Source organism: Bubalus kerabau, chromosome 9 (assembly GCF_029407905.1).
Source record: "Bubalus kerabau isolate K-KA32 ecotype Philippines breed swamp buffalo chromosome 9, PCC_UOA_SB_1v2, whole genome shotgun sequence".
Lineage (NCBI taxonomy): Eukaryota > Metazoa > Chordata > Mammalia > Artiodactyla > Bovidae > Bubalus > Bubalus kerabau.
In genome coordinates this window covers 27,446,108-27,473,858 of record NC_073632.1, presented here as the reverse complement: position 1 = coordinate 27,473,858, position 27,751 = coordinate 27,446,108, and the positions used below count along the sequence as shown (strand labels likewise).

Genomic DNA, 27,751 nt, shown 5'->3' with positions numbered 1-27,751 from the left:
TTGCTTTTTTAAAAAAACTTTTTTCAAATAATTAAAAATTTAGAGTTAGACTTGTTATGCATTTGCTCTCCTGAATAAATTATAAAATGTGCTATATTCTCAGCATATTATATATGCTAAGAATATGTTATAAAATATATATGCTGAGCATATGTTATAAAATATTCTGTCTTCTCACTTTATAGTCTTCTGCTAAGATTAATTGCTGATGGTGATTTTTCTCTAATTTGGTTTAACTCTTGGGAGAGAGGAGGATTTAGTGGTTTGATTATTGTCAATAGTAAAGACAGTGCTGACATGTACTGAGCTCTTGTTCTCTGTCAGACAGTGTACGTCGTGTCTTTTTCCTCCCAGCAACCCTAACATCACCCATAAAGTCAGAGAGACTGGGTAGCTTGCTGGGGCTTATTCAGCTGGTGAATGAGAACGCTGGTGTCATAAGGCTGCTAGTCCGACTTGAGAGTTCATATTCAGAGCCTAGAGAACACCTCTAGGTTGGGAAGAAAAGGCCTAGAAGACATAGAGGGCTTGGCTCTTAGCCAGAGGGGCTCAGATGATCCCTGACATAGGACCCACCTTCCAGGTGATCCCTAACACATGACCCACCTGCCTGGAGATGCAGAGGGAACAGGGTGCAACAGAAGGAAGGGCCTGTGGCGTCCACGTGTGCTGGGAACGTACCCATTTAACTATCACCCATCAACCTTGTGAGACAGTTATTTTTTCTCATTAAAAAGAGTTGGAAAGAACAGTTGATCCTGCATCCATAGAGTCTGTTGCCCATCCCCTCTCTTGGTCCTCACGTCTTTCTCTATTTTCTCTTCCTTCCTCTCTGGTTGCTTCGCAGCCATTGATCCCACTCTTCCCTTAGGTGTTCCCCAGGGTTCAGCCTTCATTCGTTTTAGTCTTTCATTCTGTGTGTTCTTTCCCTTGTGACCTGAAATCCTGGAGGGGTTCTCACTGCCAGTGACTCCTCTGTGTTTCTGCTGCCCTGGCAGTCATCTGCAGCTCCAGACCCTGCTGGATACCTCCTGCTGGGTGTCCCACGAGTGCTTCAGACAGAAGAGGTTTAGAAAGCACCTGATTACCTCCTGCTCCTCTTCCTTTATGCTCTGTCCCAGATCCACAACTTCACCATATGTGCCACCAGCCGGGCCAGAAATCTGGGAGTAACCCCGAGCTTTTCTTTCGCTCTCACTTCTCACATCCACATCAGCCACCAAGCCTGTAGATTTTGCTCTTGTGACTTTCACATCTGCCTATCTTTTCCATTGGCAGTGCAACCCTTGAATCCAGGTTACACTCATTTCTTGCACAGTGTAGTGGTCTCCAAGGCTGGCTGCCCCGCCCATCAGCATCAGCAGGGGAATTTGAAGGTTGTAGTACTGAGCCCTACCCACAGAGATGTTGATTCAGTAGATCTGGGGTGGAAACTAGGAATCTACATTTTTAATCAGCAGATGGTTCTTCTGTGGGCAACAGACAGATACTTGAAAACCACTGACCCAGCTGGTTTTCCTGCCTTTCCCCTTCAGTCCATCCCCTGCTGCCTCCATCAGCATCTGCTGAAAGCCACATGTGGTCTCCAGTTTCTAACCAAGGAAGCATCTCTCTGTTATCTACAGGATAAGTTCCAGCCTCTTCAGCAGAGTTTGTGAGACTCTCCCAGGTCTAATCTGACCTGTAAATCTCTAGTCATTTCCTGTCATCTTTCCTTGTATATATCCTCTACCTCGGGCTTCCCTTGTGTGTCTCAGCTGGTAAAGAATCCACCTGCAATGTGGGAGACCTGGGTTCGATCCCTGGTTGGGAAGATCCCTGGAGAAGGGAAAGGCTATCCACTCCAGTATTCTGGCCCAGAGAATTCCATGGACTACTTGTATAGTCCATGGGGTCGCAAAGAGTCGGACACGACTGAGCGACTTTCACTTCACATCCTCTACCTCAGGCCTGCTTAGATTCCAGAGTAAGTTTTATTTCTTGATTTGTGGCTCCTTATACATATGGTTCTCTCTGCAGGAAAGCCTTCTGCCCTTCCTATCTGCTTGCCAAGTTTCTCCTCTTTTCTTCAAGGAATGCTTTGGGCATCAGCTCCGGAAGCTGCCCTTGTCACCTCTCTCCTGTCCCCAGACTGGCCTCTGATGTTGCTCTCAGAATCCTGCAAAGCAATTGATTTGTCATGTCTGTCTCCTCTAGTAGATGATGAGTTTTGAGAGGTAAAGGACAAAATGACCTGTCCCCAATCAGTGAGCTCAGAAGGGATGGAAGGGCTGTTCTATTTACTATGCTGGGTGATTTTTAAGATGTAAGTTAGGTTAAGAATAAGCAAAACTGTTGGTGGAGAAGGTATTCAAGGGAAGCCCCACTTCAGATGGACCGTATTTTTGGTACCATTAAAAAAATAAAGGTATAATTTACACATATTAAAGTGAACTCTTTTCTAGTGAACAGCTTGTGAGTTCTCTTGAACACATAGTTGTTAAACATTACATGGCCTTTTAATATAGATAAATTGTATGATTATTGACCAAACTAGTGTTTGTCAACCAGTCTCACTTGGCATGAGCTTTGTGAAACAGTCAGAGTGTTTTAGATGAAAACAGTTTTTTGAGAAAGAAGTTAACCCTAAAGGGTCTGGAAGGTTAAGGTAATATGTCTTGGTAATTCTTATTTTTGAAATAAAGTTCTTTGCTCCGAAACTTGATTTGCAGTAACATTTAACTTTAGATGTGCTTAACTTTAATTTAAAATTAATTTAATTATTCACAACTTAAATAAAGGAAACTCATTTCCAAAGGAGACAGCTTTTCTACTTATAGAAAGAGAGACCTCATGGTTAGAAATTTCTGAATTTATAGGCATAATTTATTTTGCCAAAGCCCTTCTCATGGGTTCTGTGGAAATAGAGAATAAATCTGGTGCCTCTTTAGGTCTTTCAGTATTTGATGAGGCCTCCTCTTTCAAAAGCTATGCATCCTTGGTCTTTCCTCAGTATTTGGTGTCGTGTCTTCCAGAGCGTCGTGACCCTAGACCAGGTCTGCTGGATGCAGCACCTGAGAAGGTGCGAGCCTCAGTGTGTTTATCTCTTGTCCTTCTTTCTGCTCAGGGAGCTTCTGTAAGTCTCTCTTGTTTTCTTTCCCTTTAAGGACCATGATGGATAGTCAGAGTTCTATTTGAAAAATTCTTCAGGCCTATAATTTAGGCCTGAAATCAGTGGGCATGGTGACTGAGAAGGTGGGCTCCACCTTCTCCTGCAAGTCTCTTGGTCTCTATGCATCTCATTTTTAAAATAAAGGGATCATTTCTAAATCTGAAATTCTACACATCTAATTTATTGTTGTTTTTTAGTCGCTAAGTCATGTCCGACACTTTGCAACCCCATGGACTGCAGCATGCCAGGCTTCCCTGTCGTTCACCATCTCCCAGAGTTTGCTCAAACTCATGTTCATTGAGTCAGTGATGCCATCCAACCATCTCATCCTCTGTGGTCCCCTTCTTCTCCTGCCTTCAGTCTTTCCCAGCATCAGGGTCTTTACCAATGAGTCAGCTCTGCACATCAGGTAGCCAAAGTATTGGAGCTTCAGCATCAGTCCTTCTAATGAATATTCAGGGATGTGCAACGTGAAAGGCTTAAAATTGTTAGTGAAAGTTGCTAAGTCATGTCTGACTCTTTGTGACCCCATGGACTGTAGCCCACCAGGCTCTTCTGTCCATGGAATTCTGCAGACAAGAAGGCTAGAGTGGGTAGCCATTCCTTTCTCCAGGGGATCTTCCTGACCCAGGGATTGAACTCAGGTCTTGAACCCAGGTCTCCTGCATTGCAGGCAGAGTCTTTACCATCTGAGACATGAGGAAGGCCCAAAATTGTTAATAAATAGACTCAAAAATAAGAGCAAAATCATCAAAATAGGACGGCATAGACATGTTAGTAAACATATTAATAAAATAAAATACAGAAAGAAGACAATATGATGAATCAACTAGAGTTCAATTTATATACTATTTGTGCCATATTGACCCTCTCCCTCCCCTGTAAGAGCTTTTCATAGAGAGCATTCCCAAGAATGTTACATAAAACCCATTTGAATCTTGATATTCCTTGATGACAGAATCTGACTTCAGTGTTGGCAAGAGGGATAGTGTTTCGATAGAATTTTTCTTTTTTTTCCACCCCTAATAAATTCATGGTGTGGAACCCCACCCATCACTGTGTACGGACAGCATACCAGAAACATGTCTTCTTTTACTCTAATGTGCATGATATATATTTGGATCCCGTGTAACTCAAATAACTAGAGGATTTAATTCCTTCAAAAGATTATTTAAGGGCTTCCCTGGTGGGTCAGTGGTAAAAAGTCTGCCTGCCAATGCAGGAGACATGGGTTCAATCTCTGGTCCAGGAATATCCCACCTGGAGTAACTAAGCCTGTGCACCCCAGCTACTGAGCCTGTGCTCTGGAGCCCGGAAGCCGCGACTTCTGAGCCCACGGGTTGCAGCTGCCGAAGCCCACATGCCCTAGAGCCCACGCTCAGCAGTAAGAGAAGCCACCGCAATGAGAAGCCCTGGTACCACAATTATGGAGTAGCGCCTACTAGCCGCAACTTGAGGAAAAAAGCCCGTACAGCCACAACGAGCCAGCACAGCCAACAATAAATAAAGAGATAAAAAGTGATTATTAAAAAAAAATAAACATCAAACTCAGAAGAAGAGGTCAGACCAGAGGCAGAGGGTGTGGGGATAGGGCATTGGAGGATGGCCACAGGACAGTGTGATATAAGGAGAATACGTGCAGGGCTCTGGCTGTGAGAAGTGGGTCCCTGGCCAGCGAAAACTGCTTGTTTTCTTAACCCAGTATTCCTTATCTTCAATCCCATTCTTTCTCTCTGTGAAACAGTGAAAGCTGCTCAGTCATGTCCCAACTCTGTGAACCCATGGACGGTAGCCCACCAGGTTCCTCTGTCCATGGGATTGTCCTGGCAAGAATACTGGAGTGGGTTGCCTTTTCCTCCTCCAGGGGATCTTCCCGACCCAGGGATCAGACTGGGGTCTCCTGCATTGTAGGGGGATTCTTTACCATCTGAGCTACCAGGGAACCCTTCTTCTCCTTGCTGTTGTTGTAAAAAATAGCCATTTTTAGAAGTTAGAAGAAAAACTCCCAAGGGGTCACTTAGTGTTCTGCTACTCAAGGATGGTCCATGGAACATTGGCATAGCCTCACTTGGAACTTCTAGAAAGTACAATCTTACTTCTAGAAAGTAAATCTTCCTAAAGGTGAGCCATACCCCCAAGCTACTGAGTCAGAACCTTCTCTGTAACTATGCTCCCAAGTGATTCTTTTTCTTGTTGAAGTCGGAGAAGCGCTAATCCAGTTTCCCTGCTCCCCATCAGGCTTTACAGATGAAGGGAATGAGGACAAGTTGTGCCCTTAAGGTCTTACCCACAGTCGCAGAGCTGGCCTTAAAAGAGCCCGCCTGTCTGCTGGTGGAGTCTCGCATGCCTTCTCTGTTGCGCCTGTTACTCCTTGTCTGCCCCCTGCCACTTCTTTTATCCCTGTTGGGTTCTGTAGGTATTTCTTCCTGTCTAGACCTTCAGCTTCTTACTCGTGTCTCTTTAAATATCTCTGTTCCGTGAGTAACACCGTGCATTAAAAGATGGGCATTTTTTTTTCCAAAAGAGCTTTCTTTTATTTTATTGAAAGATTTCAGTTCTTTGAAAAGTAACAGTCCTGAACGAAATGCCAACTTTTATGTGGTTTGAGAGAGTCTGTTCAAGAGAACCTCAGTTCTCCCACCATTCAGAGTTCATTGTTCTTGGTTTTACAAAATTATGATGATATAACCAATCATTTATGTCATGTGTAAACTTGCTATTCAGGTTTAAGGAAAATAATATTCAAATTAATATTTTAAGCAAAGTTTGAGGCTTACGTTCAAGGATTGCAACAACCAATGTGTGTTTTGTAGAACTGTTTGTATTTAATGGTCAGGAAGATCCCCTGCAGTAGGCAGTGGGAACCCACTCCAGTATTCTTGCCTGGTGAATCCCATGGACGGAGGAGCCTCGGAGGCTACAGTCCATTGGTTCACAAGAGTAAGACATGATTGAGAACGAGCATGAGCTCTTGAAGATTCAGTTCAGTTCAGTCGCTCAGTCGTGTCTGACTCTTTGTGACTCCATGATCAATTAACATTCTTTCTTTTTAAATTTTTTACTAAACTTTTTATTTTGTATTGAGTATGGCCACTTAACAATGTTGTAACAGTTTCAGGTGGACAGCAAAGGGACTCAGCCATACATATACATACATGTATCCATTTCCCCCCAAACTCCCTCCCAAGAATGCGCATTTTTATTTATTCTTGATTTGGGGGAAATTTTGGACCCACCTTTCTAATTTTTCCCTTGCTTGATGCTCGGAACTGCCTTTGAAGTCAGTAGGAATTGTGTATATAAGAGTAAGAAATAACGTATAATGTTAGAAATTAGAATCGCCTTAAGGTGAATTTATCTTCCTTTCTTTGTTACATAGTCAGTTCAGTTGCTCAGTCCTGTCCAACTGTCTGCGACCCCGTGGACTGCAGCACACCAGGCTTCCCTGTCCATCACCAACTCCCGCAGCTGCTCAAGCTCATGTCCATCAAGTCGGTGATGCCATCCAACTGTCTTGTCTTCTGTCATCTCTTTCTCCTCCTGCCTTCAATCTTTCCCAGCACCAGGGTCTTTTCCAGTGAGTCAGTCCTTCCTATCAGGTAGCCAGAGTATTATAGTTTTAGCTTCAGCATTAGTCCTTCTAATAAATATTCAGGACTGATTTCCTTTAGAATTGACTAGTTTGATCTCCTTGCAGTCCAAGGAGCTCTCAAGAGTCTTCTCCAACACCACAGTTCAAAAGCATCAATTCTTTGGCACTCAGCTTCCTTTATAGTCCAGCTCTCACATCTATCATGACTACTAGAAAAACCATAGCGTTGACTAGATGGACCTTTGTTGGCAAAGTAATGTCTCTGCTTTTGAATATGCTGTCTAGGTTGGTTATAACATTTCTTCCAAGGAGCAAGCGTCTTTTAATTTCATGGCTGCAGTCACCATCTGCAGTGATTTTGGAGCCCAAGAAAATAGTCTTTTACTGTTTCCATTGTTTCCCCATCTATTTGCCATGAAGTGATGCAACCAGATGCCATGATCTTAGTGTTTGGAATGTTGAGTTTTAAGCCAGATTTTTTCACTCTTTTCTTTCACCTTCATCAAGAGGCTCCTTAGTTCCTCTTTGCTTTCTGCCTTAAGGATGGTGTTATCTGCATATTTGAAGTTATTGATATTTCTCCTGGCAGTCTTGATTCCAACTTGTGCTTCATCCAGCCTAGCATTTCGCATGATGTACTCTGCATATAAGTTAAATAAGCAGGGTGACAATATATAGCTTTGACGTACTCCTTCCCCAATTTGGAACCAGTCTGTTGTTCCATGTCCAGTTCTAACTTTTGCTTCTTGACCTGCATAGATTTCTCAGGAGGCAGGTAAGGTGGTCTGGTATTTCCATTTCTTGAAGAATTTTCCACAGTTTATTGTGATCCACACAGTCAAAGCTTTGGCGTAGTCAATAAAACAGAAGTAGATGTTTTTCTAGAACTCTCTTGCTTTTTCTATGATCCAGCAGATGTTGGCAATGTGATCTCTGGTTCCTCTGCCTTTTCTAAATCCCAATTGAACATCTGAAAGTTCTCAGTTCATGTACTGTTGAGGCCTTGCTTGGAGAATTTTTAGCATTACTAGCATGTGAGATGAGGGTAATTGTGTGGTAGTTTGAACATTCTTTGGCATTGCCTTTCTTTGGGATTGGAATGAAAACTGACCTTTTCCAGTCCTGTGGCCACTGCTGAGTTTTCCAAATTTGCTGGCATATTGAGTGCAGCACTTTCACAGCATCATCATTCAGGATTTGAAATAGCTCAACTGGAATTCCATCACCTCCACTAGCTTTGTTCATAGTGATGCTTCCTAAGGCCCACTTGACTTTGCCCTCCAGGATGTGTAGCTCTAGGTGAGTGTTCACACCATCGTGATTATCCAGGTCATGAAGATCTTTTTTGTACAGTTCTGTGTATTCTTGCCACCTCTTCTTAATATCTTCTGCTTCTGTTAGGTCCATACCATTTCTGTCCTTTATTGTGCCCATCTTTGCATGAAATGTTCCCTTGGTATCTCTAATTTTCTTGAAGAGATCTCTAGTCTTTCCCATTCTATTGTTTTCCTCTATTTCTTTGCATTGATCACTGAGGAAGGCTTTCTTATCTCTCCTTGCTATTTTTTGGAACTCTGCATTCAGATCTTTCCTTTTCTCCTTTGACTTTTGCTTCTCTTTTTTTCTCAGCTGTTTGTAAGCCCTCCTCAGACAACCATTTTGCCTTTTTGCATATCTTTTTCTTGCAGATAGTCTTAATCCCTGCCTCTTGTACAATGTCATGAACCTCTGTCCGTAGCTCTTCACGCACTCTGTCTATCAGATCTAATCCCTTGAATGTGTTCGTCACTTTCACTGTATAATCGTAAGGGATTTTGACTTAGGTCATACCTGAGTGGTCTAGTGGTTTTCCCTAGTTTCTTCAATTTAAATCTGAATTTGGCAATAAGGAGTTCATGATCTGAGCCACAGTCAGCTCCTGGTCTTATTTTTGCTGACTGTATAGAGCGTCCCCGTCTTCAGCTGCAAAGAATATAATTGATCTTTTTTTGTAATTTTCTTTGTTACATAGATTATCTCATAGCAGAGTTCTTTTGCTCTTTGCATCTATCCCATGGGAAAAGCCCTCTAGTTTGTGGATGGAGGTGGGACACCCCGGCAACTCCTTTTCTCGTGACCGGAAGTAGAGCCAAGCTTTAGGATTTAGGGGCTTTGTATTAGTCTTTTTCTATAATATAGAAAAATAGAGATCTAAGTAGATAAATACCCCATGTTTTAAGGGGCCTTTTGACATAGAAAGATATGAGTGCAGAAGGACAGCATAGTGACATTAAAGAAGACTGCCCAAGCACTAATGAGACCACAGTGGCACAGTGCCTTCAGCAAAAGCCATCCCACCGTCTTTTAAATTACCCTCCCTATAAGAGGACTACTATCCCTCCTGTCTTTTAAGTATTTTAGTTTACTTTTAGTTCTGGAATATGTTTTGATTTGAGTGACAGACCATAATTTCTATGAATAGATAAGATAGTAGGCTTCCACTGTAAACTATAAAGTGAAAACAGTTCCTCTGGGTTTTCTATTCTTGTTCTCATATTTGTGTTTTGTTTTTTTTTTTCCTTCTTTTTGAGTCAGTATCCCATCCTTGTTGTTGTTTAGCCACTAAGTCGTGTTCGACTCTTTGTAACCCCATGGACTGTAGCCCACCAGGCTCCTCTCTCCATGGGATTTTTCCAGGTGAGAATACTGGAGTGGGTTGCTGTTTCCTTCTGCAGAGGATCTTCCTGACCCAGGGGTCGAAACCACGTCTCCTATATTGCGAGGGGATTCTTCTTGACTGTGTCACCTGGGAAGCCCCATCCCACCCTTCTAGCAACTCTTCTTTTATGGAAACCATAGTTATTAAATCACTTCCCAACTTTGGAAGCTATGTGATGAAATATTTTTGTACTTGTGTTTCACATGTTCTATCTTATTTTCTGTTGACAGTAATATAGGAACAGACTAATTTATTTTTATGTAAAGTATTTTGAAAGATAATTAACTTATCCAGAGCTGTTTCACATATATAGTTTTAATAAAACTGACAGTTTAAATAGAGAGACATTGTAATGAGCAATCAAATTACATTCCTTTAGGCTAGGTTTTAGGAATTGGCTAAAATTTTTTAACTATTGAGAAATATATTATTTTCCTCAAAATACAACATAGAAATAATATGCATTACCAAGAATAAATTAGACATTAGATTCACAACCTTCAAAATGCCATTTAGCTTTTAGAAATATAAAAATTGACTTCAGTGTCTTTTTATAATGTAAATTTTTGTCTACCTCATATTTCATTATTATGCATCTCAGAAATATTTGTGGCAAAACTCTGTTATAAATTTGATTCAAGATTACATATTTGAATTTAAAGACAGCTGACTCAATTTAAATGAAATAATGTGTTACATTGGAGATATATATATTTACACATACATAAGGTAAATGATTTATAGCTCTAGAGAAAAGCACTTAAGTTGATTATATTCATGGGAAAAGAATAAATTCATGTTCTCAAGAAAAAAGAAAAATGTCTTGAATATGGTGGTTGCCATTTAAATAAATTATCAAACTGTAATGACCTCTGACTTAATCCTCAACTTAATTAAGATATAACCATACTCTTGTCTTCAGCATCCAGAAATGTTCCAGGGGATGGCTTCCATTCTCCACACCTTTTCAGATTACTAAATTTTTCCTGCTTTTAGCATAGGAGGGAGCAGCTTCCAAACTGTGCTGATTTATTTCACATGTTTAATATAAGGTCAAGTTTCTCCTTTAAGTATTTTCTGTCTGTGAAACCTTTGATTAACGTTTCATCCCAAGCCTATTACTGTATTTTCAATGAACCTTGTTTCGTCTCTTTGTTGTCAAGGTTCTCTGTCAAATGTATAAGGTGTACCTTATATAATGCAACTTCACTTCCAAAAGCTACTCCCAGGAATTGGTCTTGTTTCTTTGGTTTAAATGTCATGTAGTTTTTAAATGTATATCTTTTTAATTGGAGGATAATTGCTTTACAGTATTGTGTTGGTTTCTGCCTCACATCAACATAAGTCAGCCATCGGTATATATATGTCTCCTCCTTCTTGAACCTCCCTCCCACTCTGTCCCACCCCTCTAGGTTGTCACACAGCACTGGCCTGAGCTCACTGCATCATACAGAAAATTCCCACTGGCTATTTTACATATGGTAGCATACATGTTTCCATTCTACTCTCTCAATTCATCCCACTGTGTCCACAAATCTGTTCTCTATGTCTGCATCTCCATTGCTGCCCTGCAAAGAGGTTCACCAGTACCATCTTTCTAAATTCCATATATATGTGTTAATATACGATATTTGTTTTTCTGACTTACTTCGCTTTGTATAATAGGGTCTAGGTTCATCCACGTCATTAGAACTGTATGTCATGTGTTTTTGTTGGACCTCTAAGGATCTGTATTTGGTCACGGAGGAAAGCTAAGTTGAAATGTGGCACTTCCTAATAATTTCATTTGATAAAATGTTTATCATGTAATGAATTTTGTGTCCCCTCTGTAGATAAACGCGTTGAGAACTGGCCTCTGATGCAGTCTCCACTGCCTACACTTTCCATAAGCACCCTGTACCTCCTCTTCGTGTGGCTGGGTCCAAAATGGATGAAGGACCGAGAACCTTTCCAGATGCGTTTAGTGCTCATTCTCTATAATTTCGGGATGGTTTTGCTTAACCTTTTTATCTTCAGAGAGGTAGGTTTACTAAAGTTCACTTTATACTTCCTCAGGTCTGTTGCAAATTAGAAAATAAGAATGTGTAAAACTATGATTGGAATGTTGTGCCGTAAGATAACTGTTAGCTCCTCTAAGAGTAAATTTTATGTTATTGACATAAGCATGGATAGCAAAAATCTGAAACATACATAAAGTATAGGACTTGTTTAAAGTGAAATTTGGGAGCAGACAAACTGGATTCTAAAATAACCCTTACTAGTTTTTCTGACATTGGAAGTTCCTTAACTTTTTTGAGGCTCATTTCCCCCATCTATAAAATGGGCATAATACCTATCTTCTAAAGTATCAGAGATAAGTGAGATAATTTTTGCATAGTGTTTAGAACATATTAAGACCTCAGTAAATAGTTGTGGCTATTTATATTTCTCATTCAGCAGTTTCAGGTTTGGTAACTGATGAAAATATGCAGATGTAAAATACTGATTTCAAATTTAAATCCTACCACATAATATAATTGTATTAATATTTTAGGTTGGAACTAAAATGAGTTAACTGTTATACAGCTGTTGCTGCTAATCAGTGTATACTTTTCTGGACAGCAAGAAATTCTCTATGGCATTTTAAAAGGAAATCCTAAAAGCTAGACTGACCCAACCACTTTTTTAAGTTACAAGAGTGAAAGGAGTTTGTTTTCCAAGAGACTCCTCATTAGTGTTCAACCTGAACCCAGCAAGCTGAACTGGTGATGCTAAGAAAATGAACCGTATGCTCCTTTTAAAAAATCTCTTTAACTGACAGCGTAGCCTATAGAAACTCAACATCATAAAAAACTTTAATTTATTTGGCTACTTTACCTAATTTGTTAGATGCAATCCACTCTGGTTCAAAACTAGAAACCCATGCAACTCTTGCAGCATGGTTAATCACAGTTTCTCTTAATATTATAATACAGATAGAATGTCTCAGTCCAAATTTTACATGTCATTTTAAATTTAGGTTTCAACTTAAGAATAAATTGATGGATGATTAATTTTAGAAATTCCAACATATTAAATGTTTAGTGCATTTGAAATTTATTTTTAAGACAATATTGCTTTTAAAAATATTTTGGAAGTTTGCACATTGTATGTAGTGCTTTTAAATGCTATATCTTCTAAAACTTTACTCCAAATGTTATTTGCTTTTTCCAGTTATTCATGGGATCATATAATGCAGGATATAGCTATATTTGCCAGACTGTGGATTATTCTGATAACGTTCATGAAGTCAGGGTAAGTACATTAAAAATACTGGTAATCAGTAGAAGTTGGTTTAATTTTGTAGTCTCTAGTCTGTGAAAAACATGCTTTAAATGTAGTGGTAAAACTATAGTGGGATTGTTTTGAGTCAGTAAAACTACTTTTTAAAAAATATACATAATTTAAAATCCATTTTCCTTCCCCATTATCTTTTCTCATTTGGTGATTTGAGAGTGAATATGTGTTGGACTACTGAAATGCAGTACTCAAAAGATAATAATAATAATAGTTCCATGTTTAGTATAAAGATTATATTTTAGATTTTTGGTTTTTTGGGTCAAGAATAGAAACTCTTGAAGTTGAATTCATTTGTTAAGAAAGTATGAAGAAGACAAATATAAACGATTTAATGTTTAGTAAATTAGGCATAGCACAGCTTGTATAGGTATAAACCCAGTTTTTATTTATATTTGAGAAAAATAGACTAGTAATACAGTGTTATCATATTTTACTTTGTAGTCACCTACATCAGTAAAATTGCCATTTTACTCAAGTGAAGAAACAAATTATCTTACTTTGTTAAGTATTTATTGAATGCCTCTTGTATACTGTGTTCATATTAAACATGTGTCCATAACATATGTTATATATATGTGTGTGTTTTATATTAGATATAATATATGTAGTAATAATATAATATGTAGTAGCTGGCCCTGAAAAAAAAATAGCTCTTTAGCATTGGGGTTCAACAATATAAACACCAGTATTCATCAAGACCCAAGATTTGCTTTAGTGTATTTATGATTTTATGCCTCTGTCTTCATTTCCCCATTAGAAGACTTAACATGCTGATGAAAAATCACCCCTTTTGGTTGTCACGTTGGTTTTAATCATTCAACAAATGTGTATTGAACATCGGCTATACACAGATAGTGCGATGGTACTGGGAACCCAAGTGGAAAGGCAGACAGGGATGCAGCCTTTGTGGAGCTGACTTTCTAGCTAAGGTGGGAGAGGCAGTTGTGTAAACAAAAGGTTAACCAGGAGCTCAGACCTGAGATTGCCTGAGGGGAGCCCCTTTGTTTTGGTTTGTTGCTAGAGAACCTTCTCCTGGTTGGAGCAGTGGAGCACTGGTCTTGCTTGCATCTGGAGAGAGAAAAGGAAACGTGTCGGACTTGTTTTCTTTGAGGAGTGAGCTTAGATAAACCCTTTGGGTGAAACAGCATGTTAACGTTTGGGGGATAAAGTTTTTAAAATACCACTCTGGCCATTGTGTGCCTGCCCTCTGGCATGCATAAATTGATCAGTTCTTTAAAAATGTAGCTGTTGTGAGACCTGAAATCTAGGAGGAGAAAGGACAAGAGTGGCAGCAGATTGTATTTGAACATTTCTTCCCTCTCTGTTATTCCGAGATGTGGCAGAATAAGTGTTTTACTCAGAGACTCATCTTTGTATTCGTTGTTATGTAGCTAAGAGGGATCTTCTCACTTTGATGTAGCTATTCAGTTCCCTGGTGGCTCAGATGCAAAAGAACCTGCCTGCAGTGCAGCAGACTTGGGTTTGATTGCTGGGTCAGAAGATCCCCTGGAGAAGGCAGTGGCTACCCATTCTAGTATTCTTACCTGGAGAATTCCATGGACAGAGGAGCCTGGCGGGCTACCATCCATGGGGTCGCAAAGAGTCAGACACTACTGAACGGTTAACACTTTAACAAACTAGAAAGAAGGATTGTTAATTACTGTTTATGAATCATTGCTGATTTAGAGTGCCAGATAAGAGGGAAAATAAGACATGACCTCTTCCCTTCTAGATAGAGTTTGCATACTCTGTTGCGAAGTCAAGTCCAAGTCCACAGACTATATCTCACCAGGCTCCTCTGTCCATGGAATTCTCCAAGCAAGAATACTGAAGTGGGTTGCCATTTCTGGCTCCAGGGGATCTTTCCGACCCAGGAATCAAATCTATGTCTCCTTCATTGGCAGGTGGATTCTTCACTGCTGAGCCACCTGCAAAGCCCCTTACTGCACCAAAATGTTACACTTTAAAAGGATTTTCCAGGCAATAGTACTGGCGTGCGTTGCCATTGCCTTCTCCGACTAACGTAATAGTGAATATTAAATATAATGTTGCTGTCAGTAGTTCCCTATTTCAAGTTTGTTTTCAAACAGCTTTATCATTTTCAACAATGTTATTATGCAAACAGACTCAGTAAATAATTCTCAGTTTGTAAATACATTATTTTTTTCTTTGGCTGTTCTCTTTTTTCCTTGCCTACACTTTATAATCATAATTTTGTTTTTCAAAAGCGAACAGCCAAACCAAAACAAGCACAAACCCATGGCATCCAACAGGTGCTCTTATCAAATGAAGAAAGACCCCATCAGCTCTGAAGAGCCTAAGCCTTCCTGTGAATGCATCTGCCAAACTGCTGACACACACAGGTTTACCGTCAGATTTCAGTTTTGTACCGCTGCCTTTGCTGTTGGTATATAGGGCAGATGTCATAGAAAATACTTGACATAAGAAAGATGAATCTAGATTATTGTTTTAGTGGGATTCTTGTGAAATATTTTAAAATGTATATACAGAGGTCACCTCTCACTGGATCCTTGGATCCTTAATCTCAGCGTGTAATGTAATCTTTCTGCACCATCTGGTGTCTTAATTAGAGCTCAGGAAAAGAAAAGACTTACTCATGTAAGCAGGATTATATTTATGACCTAGGAAATATTTGTTGCGTGTGTGTGTTTATTGCAGTTTATCATTTTAAAAATTTCACTGCCTAATAAAAAATAATGTGGTTAAGTATTTTGTTGCACATGTTAAAGTGAGAAAGAGAGACCAGTTGCTACTCAAGCATACTTGCAAGAATATCTGAGGCTGGAATATAGGCTAGTCATGAACAACTGAAATACCTTTATAGAGTAAATATCTCAGTTTCTCTACCACATTGAAAACCATAGCAGTTGAAAGTGTTCACAGCACTGCAATCAGCAGGTTGGTACCCATGACATCCAGCTATGAAACAGACTGAAAATTTCCTCTGAACTGTTGGCACAGTGTAGATATAGATTTGGACTCTTTTATTTCCCATCCTGTTCCCCATGAATAGATGCCTACGTTTCACACCCACTTAAACAAAAATGATTCTATGCCTCATACATTTTGTGCAGTAAAAATTGCTTCAGACTTAACTTTAGTAGACAACCATGTGATAGTATCATCCTGGTGTTTATAAAATGCTTTCCCTTTCTTTCTGCAGATAGCTGCTGCTCTGTGGTGGTACTTTATATCTAAAGGAATTGAGTATTTGGACACGGTGTTTTTTATCCTGAGGAAGAAAAACAACCAAGTCTCTTTTCTTCACGTGTATCATCACTGTACCATGTTTACGCTGTGGTGGATTGGAATTAAGTGGGTTGCAGGAGGACAGGGTGAGCATCCTCAGGAATATGTCCCCTTGTACTAAATTATATAAATGTGTCGGGTGGAAAGTGGTGAGAATTTGACTTGGTCAAACAGCAGCCCCCTCCAGTTTTCTTGCCTGGAGGATTCCATGGACAGAAGAGCCTGGCGGGCTACAGTCCATGAGATCACAAAGAGGAGGCTCATGACTGAGCAACTAACACACACCCCCACAAATATATAACTTACTTCCAGGCTTAATTATTCCTGTGTTAATGTCACTTTAAAGAAATTTGAAGAAAGTAGAGCTTTAGCTGTTTATCTGTGACTACTTTCACACCTAAAGATTTACCCCAGAGATTAGCATAAATGAATCCCAAATGTAGCAAACAGTATTTTGAGAGGGAGCAATTCTAGTGGTTCTGATCCAGAGGATACCAAGATAGAACTTCTCCATCTGAAGGTTCCGTCTCTTCTCCAAGCCCAGAGCCTGCTCTTGCTCTCAAATAGGCCCCAGTGCACCTACTGCTTCTTACTCAAAGGAAATTGTATGTAGCCTTCTCAGTATTGAAGAGAATCTGAACTCATAGTTTGGCCAAGATCTGCCTCCAGCTTTTCAGATGCCTGTACATTGGAGATAATTCACATCATTGAGCTGGAAACAGACCGTTCCTCTGATGGGGACCCAGGGTACAAGTCATACTACACTTCACCTTGCTACTTTACTTTTAAACTATTTAGAAATCTAAGAAATGAGTACTATTTTGTTGTAGCTATGTGTATCGGCATGTGTAAAGACAATAATGAAGGATTTACAAATCTGTTTAAACCATTATATGTACCCTGGCTTTTATTCCCCCAAGAGCAACAGAATGAAAAATGATGTTGGCAGTGTTAGGACCTACTTAAGTATATTGGGGCCTATTTGAGCCACTTGGGAAGTCCTTTGCCTTGAAGAACACCCATTTTTATTTATATGGTAAAAGCCCGAGTCTAAACTGGAAAAATATTTGGCATTATCTGAAGAGAAGGCTTGTCCATTAGAACTATTTTACAACTTTTATTTCTCATCTATACTCAGAATTAAATGTTGGAAAATAATGTAGATTGATTTATTTTACGTTCAAATGGTTTATCACCTAAATAAAGATTTCTGTGTCTTGTAACTACCTCTTTTCTAAAGCATTTTTTGGAGCCCAGATGAATTCCTTCATCCATGTGATTATGTATTCATACTATGGGTTAGCTGCCTTCGGCCCGTGGATTCAGAAATATCTCTGGTGGAAACGATACCTGACCATGCTGCAGCTGGTGAGTTCTCAATTAAAACACTGAGAATGTTAGACTCTCATTAATTGTGAAGTGCTGAGTTATTTTCAACCATTTTATGTTACCAAACTGGCTTTCTCTATGCTCCAACGATAGGAGTTGAAGTTGATAGAATAGGAAACAGGAGTCCAAAATGGCAGTGGCTAAAAGACAAGGAAGGGAAAAGCCCGCGAAAGTAGAACAAAGGAAGGTCTGAGGACCTCAGGTGAAACAACAGCACTCTTGGTTAGCCCAATTTGCATTGGGCAGGCCCAGGAGGAGGGAAAAACATAAAAAGAGGAGCCAAAGGGCGCTCTCTCTCTCTCTTTCTCTCTCCCCTCCACCCTGCACGCTGGGGCATTCTTCTCTTCGCGTCTTTGGGTCAACATGCCCTCACGCCTCGAGGATGGATCTTCCTGCTATTATCTAAATAAAATGGAGCTGTAACACTGATTTGTCTAAGAGCTATAACACGGTCCATTTGAACCCTGAGAGCTAGAACGCAGTCTGTCCAAGACCGAGAGCTGTGGCACGCCAAGCGCTTTAATGTCCGTCGCTCCAAATCTTTGTTGTGGACGAAACAGAACCGAGGAGCATACACTCGCCTGACAGAAAAATAACTTCTTTCTTAGTTTTTTCCCACTTAAAATGTTATTATTACCTCTCTTCATTCTGCCCTTAAATAAATTTTCTGGTTTTTACTCCCATTTTTCCATCCTTGTGAACAGATCCTATACATTTAGAATAGGAAAGTTGTGTAGAAGTCACAGAGCCAAGGAAGGGGTGGGGTAAAGGATGGGACCAAGGGGAACTTCCCTGGCCACCCAGTGGTTAAGGCTCCATGCTTCTACTGCAGAGGGTGTGAGTTTGATCCCTGGTCAGGGAACTAAGATCCCATATGCAGTGCTGTGTGGCCAAAAAATAAATAATTTAAAGGACCAAGGATCAAAGAACTCTTAATTCTCTAACACACAATCCTTAGAGAGCAGAGCTTGGTATACTCAAATGTTCATCTTCAGAGCAGACAGTTCGCAGCACCAGCCCCTAGTAGGACTTCTGGTAGCATCTGGGTGACTCAGTGCAATCTTCAGAGCTAAAGCACCAGCCCAGTAATCAAACCGGAAATCCAAAACCAACCTGGTAGCTATTCTTCAAGCCTTGGAATTTATTATAATTTGCTTTAATCATAGCATGTGCACAATTTTATCAGTGGAATCACATTTGGAAATATCATTCATCTCTGTTTTAAGTTGCCAAACAACAGGCTACCCAAACAGGAAGCACAGCTTTTGGGGAGTGCTGGGTGTGCAGGACTCATTTGTAAGTAAAATGCTACAGGAAGCTTCCTCCAGTTTTTGTGTAACCTGTTTACACAGTTTGTATAATTCATTTCTCTCAGTTATTAGTAAATGGACCCAAGAAAATGAGATGAAGACAGAAATCATGTGAACTGTTGTTACCTACTTTGTGGGAAGACTGCACCTGATTCTCCTTGAGCGATGCCCCACTCAGTCACCCCCCAGTCACCCCACCACCCTTTTCCAGCGTTGCAGGTTCTAAGAATCATTGTGAAATCAAAAGTCCCTAAAACCTGGATTTTGCCTTGGGAAACTTTTTAAGTTTTTTAGTCTGATAGAAATTTGGAGCTATATATGGGATAAACTTTTAAAATAATATTTAATATAATAATATTGATAATGCTATCCTTAACAGAGAAGCTGCAATTGCCCATTTTAAATAGGGTGTTAATTTTGTGAAGGGTAGTGTATTTCCAAGGCAGAAGTTCTCACAGCAGTGAATCTTGTATGTTAACCTTGTAAAAAATTAAGTGTTTAACCCCATGGAATTAACCCCATGGAATTCATAAACTCTTATATTGAGAACCATCCTCTCCTTTTATACTTATTATCAAATATCTACTAAGTTTTACCAAGAATCTTAGTTTTTAAAGGATTGTGTTAATTCAATTTTTAAATTAATTTTTAATTAATTTTAAAATGCATATTTACCTGTCTCCTATAAGAAAACAGATAACCATTTTGATAAACTCATTTTTAAAAGTATTTTTAAAAGTATATGTACCAGCTTGCTAACAACTTTGTGGAAAGAAATCAATATATTTGGGAGGAAAACAAAAACTGAAGTGCCTTCACTCTCTTAGGCCAGTGATAGTCCCTCTCATTAGATAATGTTATTCAGTATTATCCAAAAAATAATCCCCAGGGTCTAGAGGCCAAGGGCCCAGGAATCGTGGGGATCAATGCAGAGCCCTGCCCTCAGGTGGTACTCGAGGGGAGAGATGGACAGTCCAGAAGTCAGCAGATGCAAAAGGCATAATTCCTATGAAACAGAAAACCAGCACAATCCAGAACCCTTTGGTTAAAGGGATGGAGGACCCCATTGGGTGGGGGTATTTGGGTCCTAGCAGGAAGCCCTCGTTGAGGACACGGTTTTGAGATGTGGCCCGCGTGAGAAGGAGCCAGAGATCTCTTAGGTCGTGGGCGCTGGGTCACGCACAGGCCTGTCTTAGGAGCACAGAAGGTGCCAAGGTCGTGACGAGCTGTTTGCTACCCAGAGTAAGCGTACCTGTGCTGTTCTGTTTTTCAGGTTCAGTTCCACGTTACCATCGGGCACACAGCACTGTCCCTTTACACCGATTGCCCCTTCCCCAAGTGGATGCACTGGGCTCTCATTGCCTATGCAATCAGCTTCATATTCCTCTTCCTTAACTTCTATGTGCGGACGTACAAAGAGCCTAAGAAAGCAAAACCCGGAAAAACAGCAATGAATGGTATTTCAGCGAATGGTGTGAACAAATCCAAAAACCACCTAGTGGTAGAAAATGGCAAGAAGCAGAAAAATGGAAAAGCAAAAGGAGAGTAAAGCGAACTGGGCCTTACCTGGTGTTGACAGTGAGGAAGTTCCCACTTCATTTAAGATTTCAGGGAAAACAGAAGCAAATGAGGGTTTGAGGGTGGGGAGCAAAAAGGCAAATGTGCTCTATGTATTATTAGTAACCTTTAGATTGAGTAAAGTGTTAAATACAACACCCAGATGTTTTATTTATGAAGTTTTTATTTTAAACATTTTTTTTATCAGCCTTGTTGTTGTCAGACCAAAGCAATCATCACGTGACTTTGGAGACCCTTCCCCCGCGCCCCTCCCCCTGCATTCACATCAACAGTGCATGAGATTTTTCATTTCTCTTCATCCTTCAGTTTGATGATCACAGAAAGATGGTCTTTATGCATTTTTTTTTTTTTTTTTTTAGCTAAATTGCAACTTAAGTACTGATGAAAATCAGTTACCTTATCTTTTCTGGTCCCAAACTGAAAATGCAGATATTTTAAAACGTGCACATTTGAATTCATTTGCTGACTGGAATGATCAAGTCTCTCCACCTGTAGTCCGAAGATACCCTTTTGGTTGGAATTAAATTTTAAAAATCTGATGATCTTTGTAGACTCTTAGAGGCTTTATGATGATGGTGTTGGTGAAAATAGAATTACAGTTAAATCCTGTCCAGTGGCTCAAAGTTCACTGTGACCTGCAGCACAATCACTGTGGGAAACAATTTTTGTGATGAAAAGGCAGCCTTTCAATACTCCTGTTACTACTAGGTATATATTATGAAAATTAAGATTACTGTCTGATTGGAACATGAAACAACTCATGTGTCTACTAGTAACATCATAAAATAGTTCTACATTTATGTGCTGTTAGAAGAGAGTATGTTGATTTTTATCAGGCTTTCCTTGTTTTGATTTGTGGCTGTTACTGATTTTTCATATGTGGAAATATACCTACCTCTTCTGTTGGAAAGAACATTTAAAATTAAATAAATTTTAATTAAAAAATCAAGGAGTCCTCTAATGTAAATTTTAATACTAACTTTCAAATTCACTAACTTTTTTTTTTTTTTTTACATATAGCGTACAGCAAGCTTTTTTGTGAAATTATCCTTCTCTTTCAATGTGTTTAATTTTGGAGTGATATTTTTCTGTGTCAGAGTTGCAAGATCTTATTTGTAACTAGATACGAAGTGTAAACCCGTTTTGGTGCGATATTCTTGACTCCTTGGTGCTAAAGATCATTAAATTCAATGCTTGATTGTTACAAGGTGTTAATTGCTAAGACATAAAGTGAGTAAAAGTGAGAGTAGTCAGAACCAGAAAATTAAATTTGCTCTTTACCAATGAAGTATTTCATGTAATGTAAAAACAACTGGAAATTCACTAGGAAAGAACACGTACTATGTCTTATTACATAGGTTAAATTGCTAGTGGGTATTGCACAGAGATCTTGTGACCAAAAAATAAAAAGGCATGAGTATTTCTAAGTATCTTTAAGATATCAAAACTGCATGTGCAGGATGTAATGCTGTTTGTGCAGACTATTTCAGAATACTTTGTAAACTATGAAATATTTATTGTGCATTCAAATTACACACTCCCCCCCTCCCCCTTCAAGGCATGCAGACATGAGAACTACAGAAAATTTGCAGCACGTTATAGTTTGATCTAGGAGGATTCAACACTTTTGTTTTTACCGCTCAGTTTGTAATGACTAGAGATTTGTAAATCTTTGTGAACATTCTGTACTGGTTCCCTAGAGCTATTCATTCCCCACTACCTGATTTCAGCACAATAAATATACTACTGCTGTGGGAAAAATGATTTTTTTGGCTACTCAGTTTGTTATAATATAAATCTGCTAGATATTTATTTATTTAATTCAGTTGTTAATATTCTAAATTATTCCCTGCTGCCAATTTCTAATGTAGACAAGAAATGAAACTAGAACTTGGGTGTCAATAATTTCTGGCAAAAAGCTTATTTTTTTATGGTAGCATATTTTTATTTTAAAACTTAGATGTTTCTTTGGAAGAATTTTTGGATCCTGACATATCCTTTTGTTGTGAATTCTTACATTTGTCATTTCAAATGTAAGCTTTTTTTAAAGAAACTTTTAATTTTATATTGGAGTGTAGTTGACTAATAATGTATCGGTTTCAGGTGTACAGTGAGGAGATTCAGTTACGCATATCCGTGTATCTATTCTTTACCAAATTCTTTTCCCATTTAGGTTGTTATATAATACTGAGCTGAGTTCCCTGTGCTATGCAGTAGTAGGTCCTTGTTGGTTATCCATTTTAAATACAGCAGTGTGTACATGGTAACACTATTTAATGGTGTGCTGTTTTTTGTTCTAAAAATAAAGTTAGCAAGTTCTCCTGTTCTGATATTTAAATCCTCCTGTCCTTACTATACTTTAAGTTTTTTTTTTTTACCAAAGATGATTTTAAGATATAATAAATACAGCCTTTTCTGATTGCTTTCATAATTTCTCTATCACCCCACTAAATACACATGCCTCATATGTAAAAATCAGTGAGGAGGATTGCATCCTCTTTCTGGTAAAACTTTGTCATTAACTTAAAAGTTTTCTAACACAGAAAATAGGGAATTTCTGAAATATTTGCATTGACTAGAAATAGTTGAGATGTGTTAGCAGTGTGTTTTCCCATTGAATTGATAACTATGGCTCTCTTTCTTCTCTTTTCTGTGTTACTCCTGGCTCTGTTTTGCTGGTGGACGCTGACTAGTTCCAGTTTTAGCATTATTAATTTAGTTATTCTCTTTCTCACTCTTTCTACACATACTCTGAGGCATTCAAAACTATTTTCCTATAGATGATTATATTCACATTTTAGAACATGAAATCTAGCAGTGCTTTTTTATTTATCAGGAATATTTTAATTTGAAAGCTTGCTTCATATAGGTTAGTTAGTTGCTCAGCCATGTCCGAATTTTTGCGACCCCACGGACTGTAGCCCACCAGCCTCCCCTTGTCCATGGAATTCTCCAGGTAAGAATGCTGGAGTGGGCTGCCATTCTCTCCTCCAGTTCTTCCTGACCCAGGGATTGAACCAGGGTCTCCCACATTGCAGACACATCTGAGTCATCAGAGAAGTGCTTCATAGAGGGATACCCTATAAATGAGAAAGAGAACCTAGAGATGGAGGTGATTTTGCTGTCATATCTGTTAATAATGTAGTTGAAGCCTTGGGTATTGACTGTTGGGGCAGAGCTTTTGAATCTCACCTTCAGTAGAATGTGACGGCATGCTGAACTGTTCACAGTCTCTCGGCTCTTTCCTTATTAGCGCCTTAACCTCAGCCAGCCGTAGTTGTAACATTGTCCTTACTGAGAAAGAGATGACTGTGGATGTATGGGCTGTAAGTGGCATCCTCACGACAGACCTGGGTGACTCAGAGTTAGGATTTTGCTGGATGATCAATAGGGTCCAAGAGCTGAGAGGCTGAGCAACTGCCCAGGCACACAGCATCTGAGCAGGAAACACAAAACCTGCTTGATGAAATCAATCATCTGCCACTCGGCATGTAAGCAGTTTTGACAGGTAACCTCAGAAAGCAAGTCCTTACTACTGGGTTTTATAATCCATCCTTAAATTAAGCTTAGGTACTTCAGGCAGGGGCTTCCCTGGTGGCTCAGCATTAAAAGAACCCACCTGCCAATGCAGGAGATGTGAGTTCGATCCCTGGGTCAGGAAGGTACCCTGGAGGAGGAAATGACAACCTATTTCAGGACTCTTGCCTGAAAAATCCCATGGACAGAGGAGCCTGGTGGGCTATATAGTCCATGGGGTGGCGAAAGAGTCGGACACGACTTAGTGACTAAACAGCAACAACAGTTTTAGGCGGAGGACATCTGAACCAGAAGGATCTTTGTGAAAAGGAAGAAATGTAGAAACATTTCTTGTGTCAAAACACTGATCACACAAGTGTTTTTTCAGGTCAGTTTTCCTGATGTAATAGAGGGAATGCACAAGTGTCAGTTGAAGGGCACAGCATTTTTTTTTAAGGTTTTATAATAGGAGGCTGTAACATAACTCTGTGTTCCTGAAGATTCAGAAGTCTAAATTAAAAGTTATAATTGACATACAGAACAAATACCAGGTGAGGACTGTGACATATGAAAAGATGGTAATAGCTTCATTTGGATGGTGACTAATTACCATCCTGGCAGGGGATGATCTGAATTATCTCTTGGTGTCCTTTTGCACTTACAGGTATAAATTTTGCTGTATCTTTTGAGAAATTAAATGTTTTTCTATCTGTTTAAAAGAAATCCCAGAACTTAAGTCTCCTTTTTTGTCTTTTTCATTTTACAACATAGAGACATGTTTACATGTCCACATGTGACCAAAATTTCCTTCATACTGTTATTTCTTGGAGATCCATCTGATCTTAAATTGAAATTCAACTAGAATTTTTTTTATTTTTTTCTATTCGCATAAGTATGTGCATGCATGTCACTGGCTTCACCTGTGTCTCACTCTTTGCATCCCTATGAACTGTAGCCCACCAGGCTCCTCTGTGCATGGTGATTCTCCAATCAAGAATACTGGAGTGGGCTGCCATGCCCTCCTCCAGGGGATCTTCCCCGGTCCAGGGATAGAACCCACATTTCTTACATCTCCTGCATTGGCAGGCAGGCTCTTTACCACTAGCGTCCTCGTAGGTGAGGTTTCCCCAAAGAATCTGTTCTTAAAGCAGTATCTTCTTTAAGAATAAATGCATGCTGAAACACATCATTTGATATCTATCTACCTAATCTAATGCAGCTATCAGAAAGTCACATTGTAACTGAACATCTCCACAAAGAATATGTCCACATTAAAAGCCATTCTAAGATGAAAAACTCTGGGAAGGTTTAAATAATACAACCATTTCTAAAAAGACAAGGTCTTGAGGTTACTGGATATCCCACTTTAAATACAAGACTGTGCGTTGTAAAGAGTATTTGTCAGCCCACAGGCATGTTCTGTATCCACTGTCAGTCTCCACATACCCTTGAATCCTTTTCTTTCAATTTTAGAGAAGCCAGTCAGGTAGTTCCTTTCCTCAGTTTAATTTTTTTTTCTTCCTTTTTTTCATTTGCCATGAAGAGAAAGGAAAGCATCCAGTTGAGATTCATTCTTTGTCATCCCTGATGCTGTAGGCTTAGACTAAGATTCTCCTCCCTGTGAGGTAGCTATCCTAAGAACCAGTCTTTCAAGAATAATGATTACCAAGCTATTTGGTAATGAGAGGGTGGGTAGCTTATTAGTCTTGCACAGTATTATGTTAGTGACATTCACACCTCACCTTTGAATATGATTTATGTTTAATTTCCTCAGTAAATCTGGGAACCAAACACACTTTAACATTTTTCTAAGCAGATTATATATAGTTAGGGTTTATCAACTGTATACGTATATGTGAATTTCAGATATTTTCCATGTTCAATTCTCATAGTGAAAATTCAAGATGTTATTTGGTCACAAAGATAGTTGCTCATTAAAGATATATTTATTTGACAACGTTTACATGTTTACGTTAGACTTGGAATTATTATCACCAGCCCTTGTAAAAGTGGTGTCTGGTCTTTTTGTCAGAAAGAAAAGGAGTATGGGAGCTAGTCCCATATGGGAGTATGGGACTTGAATTTGGGGAACAAATTTCTAATTTATCCTCAGAGTTGAAATTTGGAGTTTACATCCCAGAGTCTTCCGTACATAGTAACTACTTTGGAAATCCAGCCCCATCTTTAGGTTTGTGTGCTGGATGTTAACAACTCTATGAATCCATTCCTAACCCTTTGAAATGCTCTCCTTCCGTCCTTTCCTCCCTTTGTGTTACAGTCTGGAGGATGAAAGAGTACATTTCTCAGACTCCCACACAAATTCAGGTGAGCTAGTTACTTGCTGCTGCTAAGTCGCTTCAGTCGTGTCCGACTCTGTGTGATCGCATAGACGGCAGCCCACCAGGCTCCGCCGTCCCTGGGGTTCTCCAGGCAAGAACACTGGAGTGGGTTGCCATGCCCTTCTCCAGGAGATCTTCCCAACTCAGGAATCAAACTGGGGACTCCTGCATTGCAGGTGGATTCTTTACCATCTCATCCACTAGGGAAGCCTCAGGGAGGCACTTATGAGACTTTTGAAAGACAGAAGGGAGGTGGATGCCATCTTTCTGTAGTAATGCAATTGTATGAGTAGACTCCTTACTAACATATATGTTGGCAATAGCTGAACTGCATGTTCTACTGTCTTGGCACCAAGTTGGTGAAGGCAGGCACTGGTAGTGGTGATAACAGTCATGGCAGATGTGGTCATGGGAATTTGAAGTCAAAGACTTAGCGGGTGGCCTCCTGACTTTTATTCCTCCAAGTTACCAGTAATAGTATCTAATCCTTTGAATTACAGCCCTTTCTGCCTGAAATACATTGAGTGGTATCTATTGCATGCAGTGAAGTATTACATACTTCATGTAAGTATTACATTACTTACATAATGAAGTATTCAGTACCAAAATGTAATCAAGAAACAGGCTGCTTGAGATAAGAATGTGGCATTGCTTATCTGACCTCGTTGAGTTTATAGGCAGTGACAATTTCATGACCAGTGGGAAATGAGATACTATTTTCCACGTAGCAGATAGCTGACATTTTCACCATGGTCACCTAGAACAAAATAACTACTAAAAGCAAAGTCTTTGGCAGACCTAGTGGTGGCATTATTGAAGTATTGTGATTATGTAAAGTTTAAAATAAAATAAAATTAAAAAAAAAATAAATAAAGACTTGAGTGAGATGGATGTTTCTGATTGCCCTGCAGAGCTATCAGAAAGAAAAATCGCTCATTCCTAGCTGCCCTAAGAGGCCCTCTTACATCTTGTAGTGGGAGATCTCACCTTAAAATGAGCTCCAAAGTTTGGTCCAAAGTGGTGGCAGAATTACCACTGAAGTTCACAGCCTCAATAAGTGAAAGTTGTGGTGTTAATTGGGAAAGAGTGGGAACCAAAGAATTGGAATGGGGACATTTGGATGGATTTGGATGAATCCGAGAACCTGAATTTCTAAATCCCATTGAATATCTCTAGCCAAGAAAAGCAGCACTTTCTTCCTGGTCAGATATTAGTCCTTGGTTACTTGAGATCCTGTAATGACTTCAACCAAGGTTGTTGTTGTTCTTCAGTCCCAAAGTCCTGTCCGACTTTGCAACCCCATGAACTGCAGCTTGCCGGGCTTCCTTGTCCTTCACAATCTCCTGGAGCTTGCTCAAACTCATGTCCATTGAGTCATCCAGCCATCTCTGTTGCCCCTTTCTCCGCTTGCCTTCAATCTTTCCCAGCATCAGGGTCTTTTCCAACGAGTCAGCTATTCACATCAGGTGGCCAAAGTATTGGAGCCTCAGTTTCAGCAGCAGTCCTTCCAATGAATATCCAGGGTTGATTTCCTTGAGGACAGACTGGTTTCATCTCCTTGAAGTCCAAGGGACTCTCAAGAGTCTTCTC

General features: G+C 39.6%; 1 protein-coding gene across 3 annotated transcripts in view; it reads left to right on the top strand.

The window, feature by feature from the left end:
- Positions 1–21,251, top strand: part of ELOVL4 (ELOVL fatty acid elongase 4) — a 38,842-nt gene extending 17,591 nt beyond the window's left edge. For 2 of the 3 annotated variants that reach the window (XM_055534867.1, XM_055534868.1), the window contains exons 2-6: positions 11,274–11,461; positions 12,634–12,714; positions 15,944–16,115; positions 17,270–17,397; positions 20,002–21,251. In XM_055534867.1, the coding sequence (XP_055390842.1) occupies positions 11,274–11,461; positions 12,634–12,714; positions 15,944–16,115; positions 17,270–17,397; positions 20,002–20,277 (845 nt within the window). In that variant the 3' untranslated portion in view covers positions 20,278–21,251. Of the gene's footprint in view, positions 1–9,358; positions 9,420–11,273; positions 11,462–12,633; positions 12,715–15,943; positions 16,116–17,269; positions 17,398–20,001 lie in introns of those variants that run through there. The other variant, XM_055534869.1, reaches the window with a different exon arrangement.
- Positions 21,252–27,751: the final 6,500 nt, after the last annotated feature.